Raw genomic sequence first — 19,689 nt, 5'->3', positions numbered from 1 at the left:
GACAAAGTGATGATGGTGACATTTATGAATATGGTGAGAGTTGGTCTGGGCAATATGACAATATAATGTGAAGACGATGGAAATTTGTCAACTGGAGCTTTACTGCTATAATGATTCTACTGAGGTGGCTTGCCCTATACAATCTCTAGTTGTATTGTCCTATCATTAATGGTAACGGAATATTTTGGGTGGTGGAGTTTTGAACTTTTGGTTGAATAAAACAAGACATTTGATGATGACATCTAGAACTCTAGGTTATGGTGATTTGTCATTCTTTTCCAATGTTTTTAAGCCCAAATTAAATATCAATTAAAGGAGAAGATAATTGTCACATTGAAGTCGTCTGCTAGGCAAAATGACTAAAGCACTACCCTGACATCTATTTATCTGTGCAATTATCACACCATGTTTGATTCCAATCTGAACCACAGATATTTTACTATACATTTTTGTTGATTTCCCTGTAGAACAGATACTATTGTGAGTATGTGTGGTAAAGCAGAGCTTGATCTTGTTGACTGCAGGTTAACCTCTTCCCCAGCTGGAGATGATGATGACATAATCCTTTCTCCTGTCAGACCTCTACATGTCTGGAAGACAGGGGACTCTGGGAGCTTCTGGAAGACAGGGGACTCTGGGAGGCTAGGAGTCTGGCTCAAAATAAATCAAAAAGGTAACTTTACTAAACTTAAAGGCAATTTACACAGTTACCTCAATCTTTACGTTACAACTAAAACTCTACCATCAAGGATGGATACTGACCACAGCATCAAACGTTTCATCTCTGCCTTAGAACTCTAATCTCAATGAGACCCTGATGGTCAAGTCAGCAGGCCCTCTGTGTAACTGCCATTGCCATGGTAACAGTTTATGACATGAAAAACAAGGGAAACATACCGCTGTAATGAGTCATTTGTGTGTGTGTTGTGTGTGTGTGTCGTATATGTAGCTAGTAATCACAAGCGAGGCAGCCCACTGCTCAGGGAAAGCCCTGAGCAGGGTTGTAAAACACCCCTTCCACTCCCCCGTGGCTAACAGGAGGCCCATGTGCGGGTGGGAGACAAAGGTAACGAAGAGTGTGTGCCTATGTGTGTGTGTGTGTGTGTGTGTGTGTGTGTGTGTGTGTGTGTGTGTGTGTGTGTGTGTGTGTGTGTGTGTGTGTGTCCTCATTTCTGAGGAAATCCACAGGGGACCGCTACAACCTTTGAAAGAGCAAGGTAAGACACTGACCTGTCCCTCCATAAACACACAAGAAACACACACACACACACACACACACACACACACACACACACACACACACACACACACACACACACACACACACACACACACACACACACACACACACACACACACACACTAGAAACATACAAAGTGTTTCTCTTAATTCACATGATAGGCCTTTCCCCACACGTACAGACACACAGACAGAGCTTTCATGCAACACTCGCAAACGCAAGCACAATTTCTCCCACTTTGAGATTGCGGTTTGGCAGCCAGCTATCACATTACAAATCCCAGGCCGGAGGGGTAACCATGGCAACTCCTTCCAAAATACCCCTGCCGCCCATGGAGGGGAAAGAAGGGTCGTTTGCGCCCCTCGCTCTCCTCTGCCTGCCGCCGTCTTTATGCTGCCAATGGAGTGGAACTCCTGACGCAGACAGGGATACCTTCTCTGACGCACCTCTGGAACACCGGGGCCTCCGAGCCGCCCTTTCTTCTCCGTCCCCCAACAGTTCACTGCTTTCCTTCCACCCACCCTCCTGAGGGGCTTTCCTTTTCCTTTTAATGCTTTTAGCTTTTAATGAGACAAACGTAATAAACAGCGTTAATGGGTCCTCCAAACTGTAGGCTAGGCTAAGCTAGGCGCCTCTTTTCTCCTCCTCCCTCCCTTTCCTTCCCAGTCTCTCCTCCAGAGGTAGAGGGGGCTCCTCGTGGCCCTTTAGGCGCAGCACAGAAGGAACTTGTGCCTACTCTTCTCAGCACATCCATCGACGCCTCCAACTTCAAGCCACCTATATGTACTCTATATCTGTTATTCCATGAACTTGCAAATTCCTTGACTAGAAGGGACCCCAAAATCAGTCCATGCAAACTTAAGCAGTTTCCTCTCCCCCAAAAAAGTAACAAGTAATATTAAGTCAATGATATAACACTGTTGGCTCTATGATCATCCTTGACGAGGGGGGCTAGGGGTTGGGATGTGTGTGGAGGGGAAGAGGCACTTATGGCTCTGAAACTGCAAGTTTGTAAGTGAATAGTGTGTTTTTGTGTGGAGGGAGCGTGGAGTGTCCTGGGACAGCTGGAGGCTGGAATGCTGCTGCAGCAGATTGTCAGATAAGCAGCTGTGTGTGTTAGGGGGAAAGGAGAGCCAGGCACGCTAACAACTACCGCAACTAGCCGCTGGAAAACACTCCCGCTGCTGCATGTCAATGGGAAGACATTGTACATCGCAAACTGAAAATTGCTAATCGCCAAAGTCTCCGAAACATAATCAATTTGACTTTATGCTTCCTAAAACAAAAAAACACATCTTTCTGTAAGTTCCATCCAGTAAGTTTTCACACCAATAACTCAACAAAAAATAGCTTCAGAAGAGTTAAGTTCTTGCATTTTTTACATTCAACAAAAGACTTTCGGACCCTGAACTTTGTATTGTTTTCTTAAAGAATGTATATAAATATACAAAAAACTAAATGAATCAAAAACAAAAGATGTCGAAATAATAGCGATACAATTGTATTCAGCAATACTTTTGTGAGATAACAAGTGTCACGGAGCATGTGGATTGATAGTGATAGGGGGATTATGCTGCTAGAGAAGTTTGAGATATTTGAATTGATGCTTTGATACCATTTTCTACTGTGAAATGTTTTCATTGCCGTAATCCACTGTTGAATGAATTAAAGTTGACCACAGATTCTTATAACGTCAAACAGCCAACATTCATGGCTACAAAAAGTGAATCTATGATACTTCAAAGACACATTTTAATGAAAGACAGGGCTGTACAGATTAATGAAACACTTGTTTAACAGTATATTTAATATTGGGCTGTGGTTAGTAGTCTAGTATATCACTGTATAAAATTGTTTCAAATCAAACTCCAACATAATTGGATCTATATATAAATGTATCGGATAATAATAATTTATTGCAGGAAGTTGCTTGACAGTTACCCTTTTTTCACTTAAATATCAAATCAACTATGGATGTACATAACAGTGTTTGAGGAGGCAAAGTTTAGTACATGGTGGATGTTAAGAGCTCAGCACACGGAGACTGTGTGTGTGTGTGTGTGTGTGTGTGTGTGTGTGTGTGTGTGTGTGTGTGTGTGTGTGTGTGTGTGTGTGTGTGTGTGTGTGTGTGTGTGTGTGTGTGTGTACAACAGCTGCAGTACAACTTTAGGATTTTAATTTGGATGAAATATTTGCGGCTTTGTATTGCATAGCATGAATCAAGTGTTTTCACCAACGCCTTAACACCCTCTCTCACCAGTTTGTACGGGCTCCATGTCTCTACATAGATATACATGTCATGATGTGTGTAACGTTCTTCAGCCCCTAGCTTTCCCAGTCATAAGGTCAGTGGCTCAGGATATAATTCCTATGTGTCTTTTTTTTTTTTTTTTTTTCCTCCAGTCGCCTTAATGTGATCCAACAATGAAATACATTCTATGCTGGGAAAAAGAGCCAAATCCATGTGATGGCACAGACCTCTACAGGGGTAATGTTTATGCCAGTTGATCCACCCACGGTGAGGGTTTATCACTTAAGGCCTGAGAGAACCAGAACAATTGCTGCACACAATTGGCCTTACAGGAATAAATATAAGATGAATTTAGACTTGATTTGAGGCTTAGTATTCGTCAGACCTATAGCTGATGGGTCAGCATCCTGTGGTTATGAGTCCACTTGATGCATTCTGGTATGAGAAATATTGGCTTAGATTACATTTTAATTTGGACCTGGCCACTCGGGTCACAGGTGGGGTCTCAGTTAGTTAAGACCGGAATGGACCTGTGAGGATCCATCATTACATTACATTAGAGTCATTTAGCCATGCAAGGTATATTACATATCATTACATATCATTCACCCATCTGCTACCATGGCAAGCTGTGAGGATCCATAGCCTGAGTTAGTGTAAATACTAACTGTTGGTGGGGCGAGTGGAAAAAAAAATGTCCAATAGTACTCTTACCATCAATAAGTCTTTGAGACATACTTTCAGGAGGTAGTGTCCACCACTTTAAGTTCTGTAAATGAAATAGCTCTCTGAATGTGCAAAGCAGTGAGGACACTCACCAAACTGTATCCTGGTGCGGACTGCTCCTACAGGGACGTTATAGATCTTCTCCAGGTAGTTCTTTATGTCACACTTGGTCATTCTGTCCAGACATGTACAGGGCAAACAAAGAAGAGAAAAACACTCAAATAAGAAGAGGAAAGGAGAACAGGGGTTAAACAAGGTATCCAGCATCAGTGTTTGCATGGGGTTTGAGTGTGTGTAAGGTTACATGCCGGATCACTGTCCATCAAATTACACCGCATTCAATAAGTTGACACCTAAATAGGAATTATACAGCCTATTTCCAAACTGCATTCCCATAAGCACTGCTGTTATATAACCTACTGTAACTGACAGGACACTCCCCTACGGTATAAACCCATATTCAGCTTTTATTCTCTGGACCATAAAGTGGAGAGAAGAGAAATGTGAGTGTCAGTGTTCATCCAATTAGCTGTCTGCATGTATCGATCGCGCCCGGTGAAACCCTACACAGGAAGTGGGCCTGGCACCGACTGATCCGGTGGGCCAGCTCAGCTGAAGCTAGCCCACTGGGCAGCATGTGGAATGGATTGCTTTGAACAGAGGAAGAAAGGCTTTTAACTGCTAATCAATCTATCCAATTGGATTAGCCTGGTAGAGAGCACTTCCCAAATGCGTCTGACAAAGTGCTTAATAGCGACGCTGTGGTCTGACATGAGTGCCTTGGATATGGCGTCTTCTATCACCTCATTTGTTTCTTTGATAGAATAATGTAATATTCTCCATTTTTTTTTCAGAGGAAACGGCACAATACCTTGAGCGGCTGTAACAATATTAGGTGTAGCAAACATTTGCCTGAGAAAAATTCCATCTGTGAACACAAAGACTCTTTGTACCTTTTGAATGATGTAATATATATTTCCATGCTGTACAAACAATTTCCTTGTCCTCTAAAATACGCTTAATGTTGGCAAAGGCTACACTGATGTAGACCTAGAAAACTTCCCTTTTACCCGCCAAGTTGTGTTTATCTGGCGAGCTAGGCTGATATTTACGATACTTGATTGAATATTTCCACATTTGATTTCATCTTTACAGAAGCAGGGCTTTTTGATGGGGTGACTCTTGAGTATTGTAAGGTTTTTCTACCAAACACCCACTTCAGGCAGCTGCTTTTGAGAGACAAGAGAAGTAAGCAGTCACTGAGCTCTCCCTATCAGACCCAGTTCTGGTCTAGGACTACTGGGGATGTTGGGATGAAGGAGTTTCGGCATCGCTGTGTGAAGAAAGGTTAAAGCAAACTGGTTAAGGTCCCATTAGGCCTATTTTTCCCTCCTTTACCCAGTCGAGAAGAGAGAAATGTGTTTCTGATGTGGCATGCAGATGTGCCTTTCTGCTCCATTTGCACCCCCCCCCCCCTCCCCCAACCTCACAGCGTGTGTGCTGGAGGGCAGTGAAGCGGAGCGGCCTGACCGGGGGTACTTGAGATCAAGAGAGGAAGAAAGAGAGAGTGATAGCGCTGAGAGACGGGGTTTTCCTAGAAAGCAGGGGCGGGGAACTGGAGGAAAGGAAAGTGGCTCGGGGACTGCAAAGTCTCGTCCGGATCATTAGCAGAGGGAACACTGATCCTGATTAATGGGGAGAATCTAAATCCTACTGCTTTCACCACGAAAATGATCCACGCACCACAAACACAGAGATGAAATATGCACGGTCATGTTACTCTGCACAAGATGCCTTTGCATGTACGTATATGCTGAATGAACTGATGTACACGACACAAAGATAAAGAAAAAGAAAACTGAGAACAGACATACGTACGTATCGGCTACTAATTTATATAGGAATAAATCCACAAACAAACACAGTCATAACATGAATCCCTTTTCATCTTAAACTGGAATCCAGTCGGAGACAAAGCCTTGGGGTGAAAGTTGAGGAGAAAATGTCAAGTTTAGTGGGTATATAAACAAGGCTAAACTTAGACAAAGGGTGTGGTGTCTCCACTAGTGATGCAGGCAGCATCTGATCATCATCCCAGTATAAACACCCATCTGACTCCACAAGCTAACCTTTCACACCTCTGCCTAACAGGAAGAATGAAAACCTGCCTCTAGCAACTGCCAGGGCTAAAAGGCATCGTCCCTCAGCAACTGGTGTATATTTATACGCAAACACACATGCTACAAAGATTCCTCGGCCAAGATGATGAAAGAACTCCAAAAGCAAAACCTAGAAGGGTATCTGATGACGCAGACGATGGATTAAGTTCAATTATGGTGTGTTGTTGCCAAGCAGGTTTAAAACAAGAACACTGGCATCATTGTTAGAAAACGATTCAAAAAGTTATATTGTTCTGCATTGTTCAGGGGGAGGTGTCAAGGAGAGATGAAAGACCTAAATCTGATATCAAGTATTGCTCAAAGAAATAGGGATAAAGGCACAGATGAAGCAACAGGGTTAACCTGATGCCTTTGTTTGGCCCGCTGTGACATGGTTGTTTGTTTCTGACAATATAGCAGATTTAACCCGCACACCTCCATCAGCTGCTCTCAAATGTAATCCTTCCTCTGTAATTAATCTACATGCCCCTGGATTTTTCCTATTCTCAAATGTGGGCTAACTCACACTGAGCCAAGGAGATTGTGAGTATCAGTTCCAGTAGTTTAAACTAATTTACACCTGTGGCCCAAAAGCACATGAGAGAAGTAGGTGAAAGGGCACAGTTGAAAAAGTGCAAGACACTACAGAGGCAGCTTTGACAGAGTTTGACAATAAGGATAGTGAATGTATTCTGAAAGCTCAGAGACCACTGCATGCCACTTGTCTTTTAATGCGCTGGTGCTAAAAGAACATCTGCCAAGTGAATGGGTGGCGTTTCTCTTGTACACAAAGGACGTCCTATACAGCCACCCACTGACAAATAATACACAATATTGACTGAATTACTAAAGTTGTGCAGAAATGGATTGTTTTCGCTGAATAATATTTGTAGAGGCTGAAATCTCTCGTTATTACCGACGTTAAAGAAAACATGAAATTGGGATGTCCCAGTGTTCTAAGACGCAGCACCTAACCTGGATGGATACAAGTACCTTTGTTGCTTGTCAATCCCCTCTCTCACCATGTTTCCTGTCTGTCTCAAAGGCAAACTATCAATTAAAGCCAAAAATAAAGCCAAAATAAGTTTTGGGGTATTGTAAGGTCCTTAGCACTATTTAAAAAATGCTGCATTCATCAACTCAGTTGAATGTAGATAGATTCAAATAAGTATAGATAGATAAAAAGGTACGGAATATATATCAGTAAAGATGGATTAATACTTGTACTGACCGTTTATAGAGTAAATCACTCTAATGTACATGTACTGTTTGACTCAAAAGATGGTGGAATGGATTGAAAATAGCGAAATATTTCATAATGTTTCAAAAAAGTATTGGATTTGAGTTTAGAACAGACCCAGCTTCAACACTGTATTCCATCAAAGTTACTACTTACAAGTTCATGAGACTAAACTTTAAAAAAGGTACAAAACTGGAAAGTAAATAATTATGACCTAAACAGGTTGATAGAATCCACAAAAGGAGAAAAGGTCTGTCAATTGTGACTTATTGGCAAAATACTCAATCATGGCGTTTCTTTACCTGTGCGCATTATCCACAAAAATAATAAAGACAGGTTCAATCTTTCAGTCCCCTTATATTTGATAACGTTATCAGATTTTTATGTATAATACAAACATGTTAGCCCATATGCTTTACTCCATATATGACGCATAATAACATATAATATATAAACTGATATACTGATGTAGACCCTTTTTTCAGGCCAACAACAAACAGTTGGTTCAGCGGTGGTAAAGTGGGTAACTGAAAGAAATTGAATGTGTTAATTATTTTTATCTGGTACTTCAGTTTCATCTTGGTCATCATGGCGAGTCATGTTTTAAAAATAGTGTGTGTACTTGTCTGTATAAACTGAATGCCGTGCCACAGTCCTTGTAAATTAGTGATCGCTATAACAACATTTGTTCCAAAGAATGCTGTTGACATGTCTTTCTTGTTTTAGGTTGAACATGACTTTGTATAGGGATGATTCAGTGACCATCATGCTTCTTGTGGCTACCACGAATCCTCTTTGGAAAAGTTTCTTGTTTTTGCAATTTGACTTGGCAAAACCACTGAAATCTTTAAATGTGGTTCCTTGTTTGATTCAAACTGGGCTGCATCTACATTTGGGCTTTTTATGGGGGCTTTTTGGTCAGCAGATGAACTTTAAGTATTACAAGGGAATGGAAAAGAAGAGGTTGCAGCCACACACAGGTGATGCAGAGTTGCAGGGCGTCAGGCGCTTACGTCAGTTTGGAGGAGTCTTAATCCTTCAAAACGTCATCAACTATGTGGCTTCTTTTTCCGCATTTAAGTTGCCTCACGTGACCCTTCAAATTCATTTTTAGAAATGGTGACTGCCGGACCGCCATCAAGCTTGACACAAATGTTATTTTTATAATTTGTTGACCGAATTTTAACTAAATGCTGAATCGTTCCTATGATTTGGTAACGCTGTGTTTTTCTAATAAGCCTCTCAGACTTCATTTAATGTGTATCCTTTATTTACACACCGTACAGCGAACATCCAAGGTACACCAACCAGTCCACACACACACACACACACACACACACACACACACACACACACACACACACACACACACACACACACACACACACACACACACACACACACACACACACACACACACACACACACACACATCAAAGTACATTGTGTCTGAGCGGCTTAGTGGTGAGAATGAAACAGGAGAGTTGTTTTCCGCGCAGATGAAAGGCAAAAGAAAGCCGCCCCTTATTGTCAGCCTGCTCCATTGTCGGGTTTGGGTCGAGATACACACACTCACTACTTTAACCCTCCCATCTAAGGAGACAATACATGCACAGAAGTTGCTCAACACTAAGTATCAAGATCATAATAGCATACTTTGTTTAGAGGGAAAGCCATTAAGGAACCTGAGACTTAGGGAGAGAAGAGACAGTTGAGAAATTGAGAGTATAAGAGCAGCGTGTGAAGGATTAGATTTATTGTTTGGGTTTTGGTCTGACAATGGAAAAGAAATAGATCAAAGAACAGGTCACCAGAAGTCACTTCACTACTTACAGAGAGACAGGACAGTAAAGACTCGACAGTGAGTTACACTCCTCTACTGACTCGCTAAATAACTTCCTACGACATAAACCAAGTTTAATTAGCGTGAAAAATAACCCGGTTTCCAACTTGAGCTTGTGTAGATGAATTGGAGCGGGCGAGCAATAACACTGCGATTACCACAGCGATCATAACATCGTTGGATCCAACAGGTACTCTACACTTGGCAGAGTGGAAAGACAACGTGAGCTGTTGTGTAGCAGGGTCACTTTGTTCAAGTCCGATTACAGTGAGAAACCGCAGCACGGTCTGGTTTCATAGTTATTAGACAGCATAGTAGCATGAAATGTGACTGAGTAGTTGACCGAATACAACGTTCAGCGTGTTCTTTTCTTTGTGTGTCAGCACAAGAGGCACGAGAGGTGTGTGTGTGGGTGTTAACCCAAGAAACTTGATGATGTTCCTTCAAGCGCGGAGAGGAAATACTAACATAGCACAAAAGGTTCGAGAACAATCGAAAAGACAAACAAATATGTCCCTGCAGCAGGTAGAAAGAGAAGTAGGAGAGAACACAGTCCAGGTGTCTCAAAGGTGTGCCAAAGAGGGATTGGTTTTGGATGCGTTGCAAAGTGTTCAAGAAAAGCACAATAAACAGCAGAGTCCAGGGTGGGACAGAGAAAGACATGCGCAGATGATAGCAAGTGAGTGATTGAGCAAACAAGCAAGAAAACAGACCAAGAAAAACAACCACGTATATATCTAGCTACCAGGTGTTAATGAGATAAAGGCCACTATGCGTTATTGTCTCGAGAACGCCAACATTACCACTTCTCATTAACAGCTGCTCTGCAATACAACTTCTCCACGCCAACACCGCCTACCCTCGAGAGTCATAACTATAACAGCTTTCACTGCCGTAATGACTCAAGACTCATCAATAAGCTGGGAGTGGGAGTGAGATTTGGTCTGTGTCACCGTCTCTCCAATCGGTGTCCATTTACTTCATTGTGTGTATGAAAAGTTAAAAAAAATAACAGTGTTTCAAGTACACACCGAGGACCCAGCAGCATATCAATCAGCCATGCACCTCTCCCAGGCATCAAAGACTGCGAGGAAGAAACCTTACACACCCTTATAAACACACACGCACCCTGCACTTACCCACTTTTGTGCATATATACACAAAGACACACACCATTTTCACAAACTGACTAAGACACAGCCAAGCACACAGACACACACACACACACACACACACACACACACACACACACACACACACACACACACACACACACACACACACACACACACACACACACACACACACACACACACACACACAATTACATAAGCACCCTAGGAGTTTGGCAGAGAGGAGGCAAGAATCAGAGTGGGAGGCCAGGCACCTGGATGAACAGATTATGGTCTAAACCCCACCAGAGACACATAGATGATCTGCCTCAAACTTCAATTTTTCCTCACAGTGTGGGCTCTGGCGCTCTCATCACCTGAGGAGCACTGCTAACCTCAGTGACCTTGGCCCACAGAGGTAGTCGAAATAAGCTCATCACTGCTTTGTACTGACTGGTAACGACCTCCTGTTGAGTCTCATGACAGAATTTGTGTTGTACGAACCAGTGTTCATTTCGTTAACAAAAAACTATGACTAAATATGTTCGTCAACTGCCTTTTTTCCCCAAGTTACTAAGATGAGACGATGACCAGGCTGCACAGACATCATAACACACTAACTGTTAACAATATTCCATGTTGATGTTGTCAACGAGAAAAGACAAGACTAAAATCTTGGTTCTAAAAAACAAAAATCTTTCTTTTTTTTTTAAAATGACAAAAAAGAGGAAACAAAATATTTATTATTATAGTCATGAGGACTCTGAGTTACTTACTTAAGGTCAAGTTAACAATGAAAAACAACAGGATGTATTTTGTCTGGACTCGATTGACTGAAAAGTTATGGTTCGCAGACTAAGATAAGACTTAAACGACGAGGCTTTTAGTCACTCACTGTCATGTTCAAGACACCAGTTTGAGATGCTTTGAGCTTTGAGACGTGATGCGTTATCCTGCTGGAAGTAGCCAAAGATGTGAAAGCTTTGCTCATAAAGGGATGGGCTTGAATACTCGGGGTGGGCTGCGGTGTTTAAATAACGAATGAATATCGCAAGAGAAATCAAGACTCATCAGAGCAGGCAATGTTTTGCAATCATCTATTGCCCAATTGTGGAGAGCCAGTGCCAATTGTAGCCTCATTTTCCTGATGTTAAGGTTTCTTATTCGAGTTATTTGCCTTTATATCTGCTCAAACCAGTCTGGCTATTCTCCTCTGACGTTTGCCATAAACAAGGCATTTTTGCCAAGAGAACTACTGCTCACTGCATATTTTCTCTTTTTTGGATTATTCTTTGTAAACCTTTGAGATGGTTGTGTGTGAAAATCCTAGTTGATCAGCAGTTTTTTAAATACCTAAACCAGTATGTCTGGCAACAAAAAACAAACAAGCCAAGTTCAAAGTCACTTAGAACATCTTTCTTCCCCATTCTGATGCTTTGTCTTGATCTTCAGCAGTTCATCTTGACTACCATCCACGTCTACACGCCTAAATGCATTGAGTGGTTGCCAGGTGATTAGCTGATTAGATATTTGCTTTAACAAGCAGTTGAACAGGTGTACCTAATAAAGTGGTCATCCACAAACACACACACACAGACACACACAAACACAGTATATGCAATATATGTAAAGCAAAGGAACATTTATGCCGTAATTGGGAAGGCAGTAAAGTGGTATTTAGTAAACCCTATTGGACACAAGTTTTGGAAAACGATCAAGAACATTTTGCTCTTATTTTCTGTGTCGATATTAATAATGGCTCCTCTAGATGACTAACGTTTGACGTCTTGCTGTTTACAACATGGCTCAAACCACCAAATAAAAGCTCTATTGACCTCACCTCACCATTGCAACTGAGCTCATTGAAGAGACAGCCGTAAGGTGATAAAAGCTGCCTTTACTGTTATGGAGTCAGCCACTGTTTCCTGTTCTTGAGCCTGTCACACCACCTGGTGGTCATGATGCCCAACTCCAGCTACATATAACTGGTCCAGCTAAGCTGCTACAGTGCCAGTAAAAACAAATGAATGTAGCCTTAAACGTGAAACATAAGTACACTATACTCAAGCAAAAGTAATAGCCTGAAATAACTTTAATGCCAGATTAAATAACTGATTTTGTAGCCTCATAATAGTAAATTGTACAGCCAACACAGGGAATCAGCTTGGTATATTTTTATTATTAAGAAGCAACATAAATTATGCTGAAAGAGTTGGTAAAGTTACTTCATCCTCAAGGTTCAGGTTCAGGCCAAATATGTACAAGTAATATGTTCAAGCCTTTGGCTTGATGCAGGTCTACAAACTCACCTTTGGAACAATTTATAAGCTTCAAACATAAGGAGCTCTGATTGTGACAAGTAGCAGTTTCAGATGAATAAATGTACCGTAGTATGTATAGTATGGCTATATGGAGACTTGAGAAAGATACTAAGAATGAAAGTGTACATTATATAAAGTTGCATTAGATCATATGCTTCCAATCAGATTTGATATTTGCGTAAATAAGTAATAATTTATAACAATGGACATTATCAATCAATAGTAAGAAATGCACACTGGAAATTAAAAACAGAGGTTATTAGAAGCTGATAGTGGCAATTTGCAAGTGAAATTCCATGGCAAAGTAAGAACACATTAAATAAAATAGGATTAGGCAATAACAGGAGAACCGAATGATGTGATTATTTAACGTTTCTTCTATACATGTACATCAACACTTACAATATTGCTTATCTCCATTTCATCCCAGTAGTAGTAATGTAATATTATATAACAAACAAGCAATACACTAATTGTGCAGCTTCTCCAGGGACATAAATAGTGTCATTTAAATAGTAGGAAGCACTAGGGATTGCAGACTGACTAAAATGATCTGCAAACCATCAGTTTTTGTATTTAGGTTTTCCAATTAGAGAAAATAAACATCTATTAACCTTTGTGTAAGAACTTGCTGTACACTTAAGAAGTGTCAAAGTTTGGCATCAGTGTCCAGTTTTTTTATTTTAGTCAGGCAACCAGTTTGATACTGCACAGACACACATTAGCCACATTTATGTTGGACAATCACAGCTTTCTGGTGGTATTATATGTACAGTAGTACAATCCACCCTCCAAATAGATGACTCAAACATAATATAATTCAACCACTACACCATATAGTTAATGAATATCTGTGCAATGACAAGGAAGATCTATAACAAAAGACTTACTCCATTGGGATGCGAAACTGGACAGTGTCAGGAGGCTGCTCTTTTCCCGGCCTCACCAGAGTCAAGAACCAGCTGGGTCTGAAGATCCTCAGCTGAGGGTTTCCCAACTGGTAGAGAGGGTATCTGAGGGGAAAGGCAGACTTGCATCATCTCCAGTATCTTACAGACAACCTGTAGTTGATACAATCCCACTAACAACTGGGAGGATATTAGAGCTGCACACGTAATCATGTAGTATTGTGTGGGAAAATGTTCTATAGCCTCTTGATGTCAAAAGTTGATAAAAGCAGAATAAAATTTTAAAAAAGTGAGAGCTCTGTAAAGAAAACCCACAGGATGTGATCATTGTTTGTGGTTTGCCATCCAAATCGCACAAACCACATGCTGTGCCTTGATGTGATGTATGTTATGATGTATGGCAATACTTGGCTCTTTAGCTGTTTAACACTCCACTATGTTCAGCAGCTGGTCAAAAACTTTGTCTGCTGTTTGGTGCTGGGCAGGCGGTGTAGAGAGGATTTGGCTGAACGTTTTCCCTAAAATCAGCTAGAACATTTTAAATATCTTCATGCCAATGCCCAGCTCACATGAAAATGGCACAAAATGGCATGTTTACATTTTTGGGCAGCTGTACATAGCATAGGTTATGTCTTTCCTAACATTTGTCCTCAATTACAAATGTGTCTTTAAAGACAATAAAGGTAATGGCAAGGTAATGGCCAAACTACAATTAGGATTTACCAACATTACAGATACGTCGCCTAGTTTCAGTTTTACCCTAAAAAAGAAATGGTTTAGATATTTTAGACTTTACTGTAGCTGCAGTTTTCCCACTGGAAATGAACAATTAATTTGGGGAGTACAATGTTCTCCTTACAAACAAAAATGATAGTCATAACTACAAAAAAAAATCATAACAGTTATAATTTAAACCTGTGTCTAGCCTACTAAGCTGTAAGAACCATGTCACACCATCTCCCAAGAGTTCAAGACATGAAAAAAACAAAACAGCCACTGACGTAGAGGGATAATGTTGACGTAAAAACAAACTCTAGACATGGAGAATACAATATTATCAAACCAGCCATTTAATTACATTTATGGGAAATCAAATCAAGTTTTAGTCAAACATGACTCAATCAATTACAATTACATCATTGCCCCGAGTCAGCAATATAAGTAAAGACATAGCGTTAGGTAAGTTACTTCACTTTCCAAAGGTCATTAAACGACCTGGATGTCATGGTAACCAGAACAGTTACTGCTACGTTACTACGACATGAGCTACATGTTTCCGGCAGTATGTTTTTAGCATAGCAGGCTAATGCTGGATACGTTATTGTTGCCTATAGTCATTCTAACAGACAGCGAGAACTTAGATAACTCGTTTAAGCATGCCGACGATGTTTAACATAAATGAAAACGTGTGCAAAAAGCTGCTTTCAGGCATACGGGGTGGAGGGTGGGGGGTGGAGGGCAGCTTGAAGCCCAAAGACACGCTAACGTTAGCTGGGTTTGCTAGTTTACCAATCTGACAGTCAAGCGGACGAGCAGAGATTTACTCTCTATCCAGGCCGTCCTTTTGCGTATTAACGCCTAGAAATTAGGAGGAAAAACTGGACACTTACAGTAGTCTTGTTACTGGCATCACTGGAAAGGTTTGTTCCAAAACAGCTGCCAGGTAGTTGTTTTGTAGTCTTTTCAAGGTTGTCAAAATCTACACGTGTATGGATATACTTCCGGGGGCACTCGGACAGCGCATGCGCATTGGATGTGCACTAAGCCCTGAAAGAAAACTTCATAGGACTGTAGCATGGATGTATCCATAGCCTGCAGCTTTGAAATACGAATTTAAAGTACACTCTGGGTATTTATAGCACACACAATAAATAGTTACAATAATGATAACCCAGTGAGAAGATGTTTTGTTATTAAAGCCAAACCTGTTGATGCAGTGCTGACGAGTCAATCTAATATCAATTAAGTAAATTCTGCTGAATGTTTCACAAATCTATTAATCCTTCACATTTTGGCACACCTTGAATAATAACTCTTCCATTTTAATATGATCTTGCCATTTAAGATATACAAACATGCAAAAAGTGTTTTATAAATTATATCAAAGCATGTTTTATTTTATCACATTTTTAAAAATCATACATGCACATGTCCCGTGTTAATTCATTACAGTTGGAAAGATACAGAGGTATCCTTAAATGATCATTTAAAAAGTAATAATGAAACTAAATTAGTGCCTTAGTATGCAAAATATTCAATTGACCCATTTGGACCAACTACTTTAATCTCCTTGTTTGATAACAGCGGAGTTCATAATCTTTTTAAGAATGGGTTTCCCTTTCTCAGGGCACATGTGATGAGACAGCAGCAGAGGGAGACCTCGTCCCATCTCTCTTTCAGTCCCTTTGCCCCGCCGTCTGACGTGTCTGCAACGGGGGCCGGGGGTAAGAGTGATTGAAGGCCCCCTGAGTGGAACATGAGTCCCTGGCTCAGCTGGTTCAGACCTGGCAGCAAATGGACCACACTGACAGCCCACACTATGCCAGGAAGGGAAGTTTCCATCAGTTAAAATGCCATAGAGTGTGTGTATGTGTGCGTGGATGATGCTGGGGGGCAGTCATTTGATCATTATGCAGTTGTTGTAATGTTTACCAGTTGGATCAGGTATTTATCACACAGTATCAGAGTGTCCTGTCATCCCTACAGTAATCCAGTTTAATTTTTAAGTTTTTTGCCTTGAGAAAAATAAATGTTCACTGTCATCAGTTCCTTGATTGTTTACTTGTTTCTTCCTGTGGAATTGGTTCATCTGACAGCTGATATGAGAGCATACGGTTCTGGAGATTCATAAAGTTGGTGAGGCGTAAGTGTGGAGGTTACTTGCAAAACTACTGTAATGTGTGCTGGCCACTGCATGTTATGCATTTTAATGTTAGATTGTTCAATTAAATTCATTATTAAGTTATATTGAATTTGATTAACTGTAAAATCGATGATTCGATATTCATATAGAGTGTTTACGAGAGTGCCACCGATAATGGTAAAGCTGTTCCAGTAACGTATAATTTATGCATGACATAAGAGTAGTAATTTATGACTTGTTGTTTGCTGGATCAACAAGAAATATCCTTTCCCTTTCTTTCGGGATTATTGTCTGTGCATGCTGTACCTGAGACGGTGTGAAACATAGTAACATAGTAAGCCTACACCAATACAATACACGTTTTCAACCTCTGGGTCTGACAATTGAAGCCAAAGGCTCAAGTGCCTTAAACGTGCATTTTTTCTGATGGCCAGAAGGGGGCAACTACACAGCGATCAGCTTGTATGACCATACTTCTCACTTGATTTATTACTTAAGTAAACATTGTAAACATTAGTTTATGGTCTTAATCACTTGTTTCAAGTATTATTCAATACAGCATTATGTTTATTTTGCAAAACATTTTCCCATTTAGATTGAATTAGATCATAAAGCAGGGTATGCTTTAGGGTGTGGCTACCTTGTGATTGACAGGCCGCTTCCGGCTTTGCTAGTCTGGGTGTTGTCCGCGTTTCCATCTTACAACTTTAACCCTTTCAGAGTGTGTTTTCAGTTCATGAACGTTAATTGTAACATTATGGTAGCCTAAAAATACCTTATTCAGCATATGCTTGTGCTTAGCTCCACCCTCTAGTGTCACATTTGGTTACCAAAAGCCAGGATGGTGACGGACAAAAACCAAGATAGGGATGGCCAAAATGTCGAACCCAAGGCTTTAAAATGACAGTCTACAAACCAATGGGTGATGTCACAGTGACTACGTCCACTTCTTAAATACAGTCTATGTACAGTACTGATTAATTAACTTGACTTTGAGGAAATACACTTGATACATAATGAATACAAGGCTGTATTATCAACACGGGACATAAGGCAACTGCCCCAATGCCCCAAACTCTTAGACGTAATAAAAATGCCCAAGGCTCACTGCGTGGCAATAAATATATGGTAATTGTATTAATTGATCAATATAGCTAATGTAAAATGAAAAGAGCCTTAATTCCAACTGTGTGTTTTAGGAATTTTGAGCCATTATTATACAGTTGACAGTAGAGAGATAAAATGAAAAACATGCAACAAGCCAGGCTAGATTTGAAGGGGGGATGTTGGGATGGTTGGCACTTTAAACCCCCAGGCTACTAGGGCACCCTCCTGCACAAGTTACTAATCTTGACACCCTGTCTTGTTGAGGTGACCTTTGTGTGACCTAAAAGCTTTAATATTCCAGTTGATATTATGTGTCAACACTCTTGAATAAACAAATAAAATATGTTGGGGTGCACTAGGGTTCATAGGGACCCACAGCTTATTTATTGCCTCGGGGTTTACTAGATGGTCAATCCCACTGTGACTATGTCATCGTGTCTTTGTGTTGTAAAGACATGATTTGTGAAAATGGGCCTTTATAAAGCATCCATACATTGATAGATGCATTAGGAAACAGCCGAACATGATGTAACGCCTTTACCTTGGAGAATGATCAGTTAGAATAAGATTTTTTTTTTTTTTTAACTACACAATTAAGTGTATGGTTGAGTTCCATGTTCTTATGACTCTTTTCGCTACCTTGGCCACAAGCCTGGCACTGCTGTGGGTGCAGTAGCAGTAGCTGCACTCATTACCTCTGTCAGGGTGCCAATGTTTAGCAAGGCTATAGCCAGTGCAGTCCAGGCCAGGTCTAAGGGGAGCGGAAGGGGGCAAGCAACATGAACCAGTGCAACCTTCAGCCAAAAGTCCGGTCTCACACTGTTATCCAACTCTGCCATTTATAGATGTGATTCAAGCCTGTTTGTTAATGCATACAGTTGGGCTCTTTGGTGGAAAATAAAAGTTAACTACATTATCTAATTTCACTGGTTTCCATAAGAATACAAACCCGATAAGTGAAGTTTTATTGCTTTTCAAATGACCGGGGCAAAAGCCTTTTAGAGCTTTGCTGCTCTTGTTATTTTTTCTCTCTGTGAATTTTGTTTCTTTTATTTTTCATTTTTTTTGCATATGATTCTGTTTTGCAGGAGTCATATTCTGGTTAATGGCTTGGACATTTAACTGCATTGCCTTTATAGTTACAGTCGTAAGTGTCATACACATGCAAAGACCCACACATACACAAAGCCTCTCACACACGTGTGTATATGCATGCAAGCACTTATGTTACACCTATACTCGGTTGGACATGTAAGGTTAATGTTTAGTTCCATCAGCAATCAATTATTCCTTTTTTTTCAGACACTCATCGATGCACTCAGTATCCTTCCAACTAATTGAGACCTAACTCACACCGCTTGTGTGTCAGTGTGAGAGAGAGAGAGAGAGAGTTAGAGAGAGAACTGGAATGAAGGTTCAGGTCTGGGGCAGTGGAAAGTGGTTGTGTGTGTCACGGTAGAAAAAAGGGAGAAAGTAAGAGAGGAGGAGGGAGTGCTCTAACAGCAGAGGTGGATAGACGGAAACTGTTCGGTCTACAGCGGGATTGTCCCGCCAAGAGCGCGTGCTGGGGCCGCATGGAAACTTTCTCCCTCCGACTCTCAGGCAGCCGGAGGAGAAGTTGTCGGTATTGAATATCCAAGAAAAGAAAAAAGGGAAACAGTAAATTGAAGATCCAGACGTGAAGATGGAAAAGTTTGTCAGTTGAAGTGAATAGTTCTGCATGTAAAGGGACTATTAAAGTGTTTCCTTGTGAATCCACTTCATCCTTCCATGAGGAACGGGCCATATTGACGCCTTGAATCATTTCCCTAAATAGTTTCTCAGCTAAGATATGTGATAATGATCACTTGAGTTTTTATACGCAAGACACCTTATCCAAAGTGTGTCAGCAGCAGCAGTAGCACCTTAACTGATTGCA

At 40.8% G+C, this 19,689-nt stretch overlaps 1 protein-coding gene across 1 annotated transcript in view; it reads right to left on the bottom strand.

Moving 5' to 3' along the window:
- Window positions 1–15,521, bottom strand: part of mrpl23 (mitochondrial ribosomal protein L23) — a 33,157-nt gene extending 17,636 nt beyond the window's left edge. The window contains exons 1-3 of the mRNA XM_054620361.1: window positions 15,412–15,521; window positions 13,784–13,906; window positions 4,311–4,393 (exon numbers count right to left, since the gene is read on the bottom strand). Of these exons, the coding sequence (XP_054476336.1) occupies window positions 4,311–4,393; window positions 13,784–13,906; window positions 15,412–15,431 (226 nt within the window). The 5' untranslated portion in view covers window positions 15,432–15,521. The remainder of the gene's footprint in view (window positions 1–4,310; window positions 4,394–13,783; window positions 13,907–15,411) is intronic.
- Between the last annotated feature and the right edge of the window lie 4,168 nt (window positions 15,522–19,689).

The sequence above is a fragment of the Anoplopoma fimbria genome, chromosome 19 (genome assembly GCF_027596085.1).
Source record: "Anoplopoma fimbria isolate UVic2021 breed Golden Eagle Sablefish chromosome 19, Afim_UVic_2022, whole genome shotgun sequence".
NCBI lineage: Eukaryota > Metazoa > Chordata > Actinopteri > Perciformes > Anoplopomatidae > Anoplopoma > Anoplopoma fimbria.
Note: the sequence above shows the minus strand (reverse complement) of the source record. Positions and strands in the feature narration are given on the sequence as shown.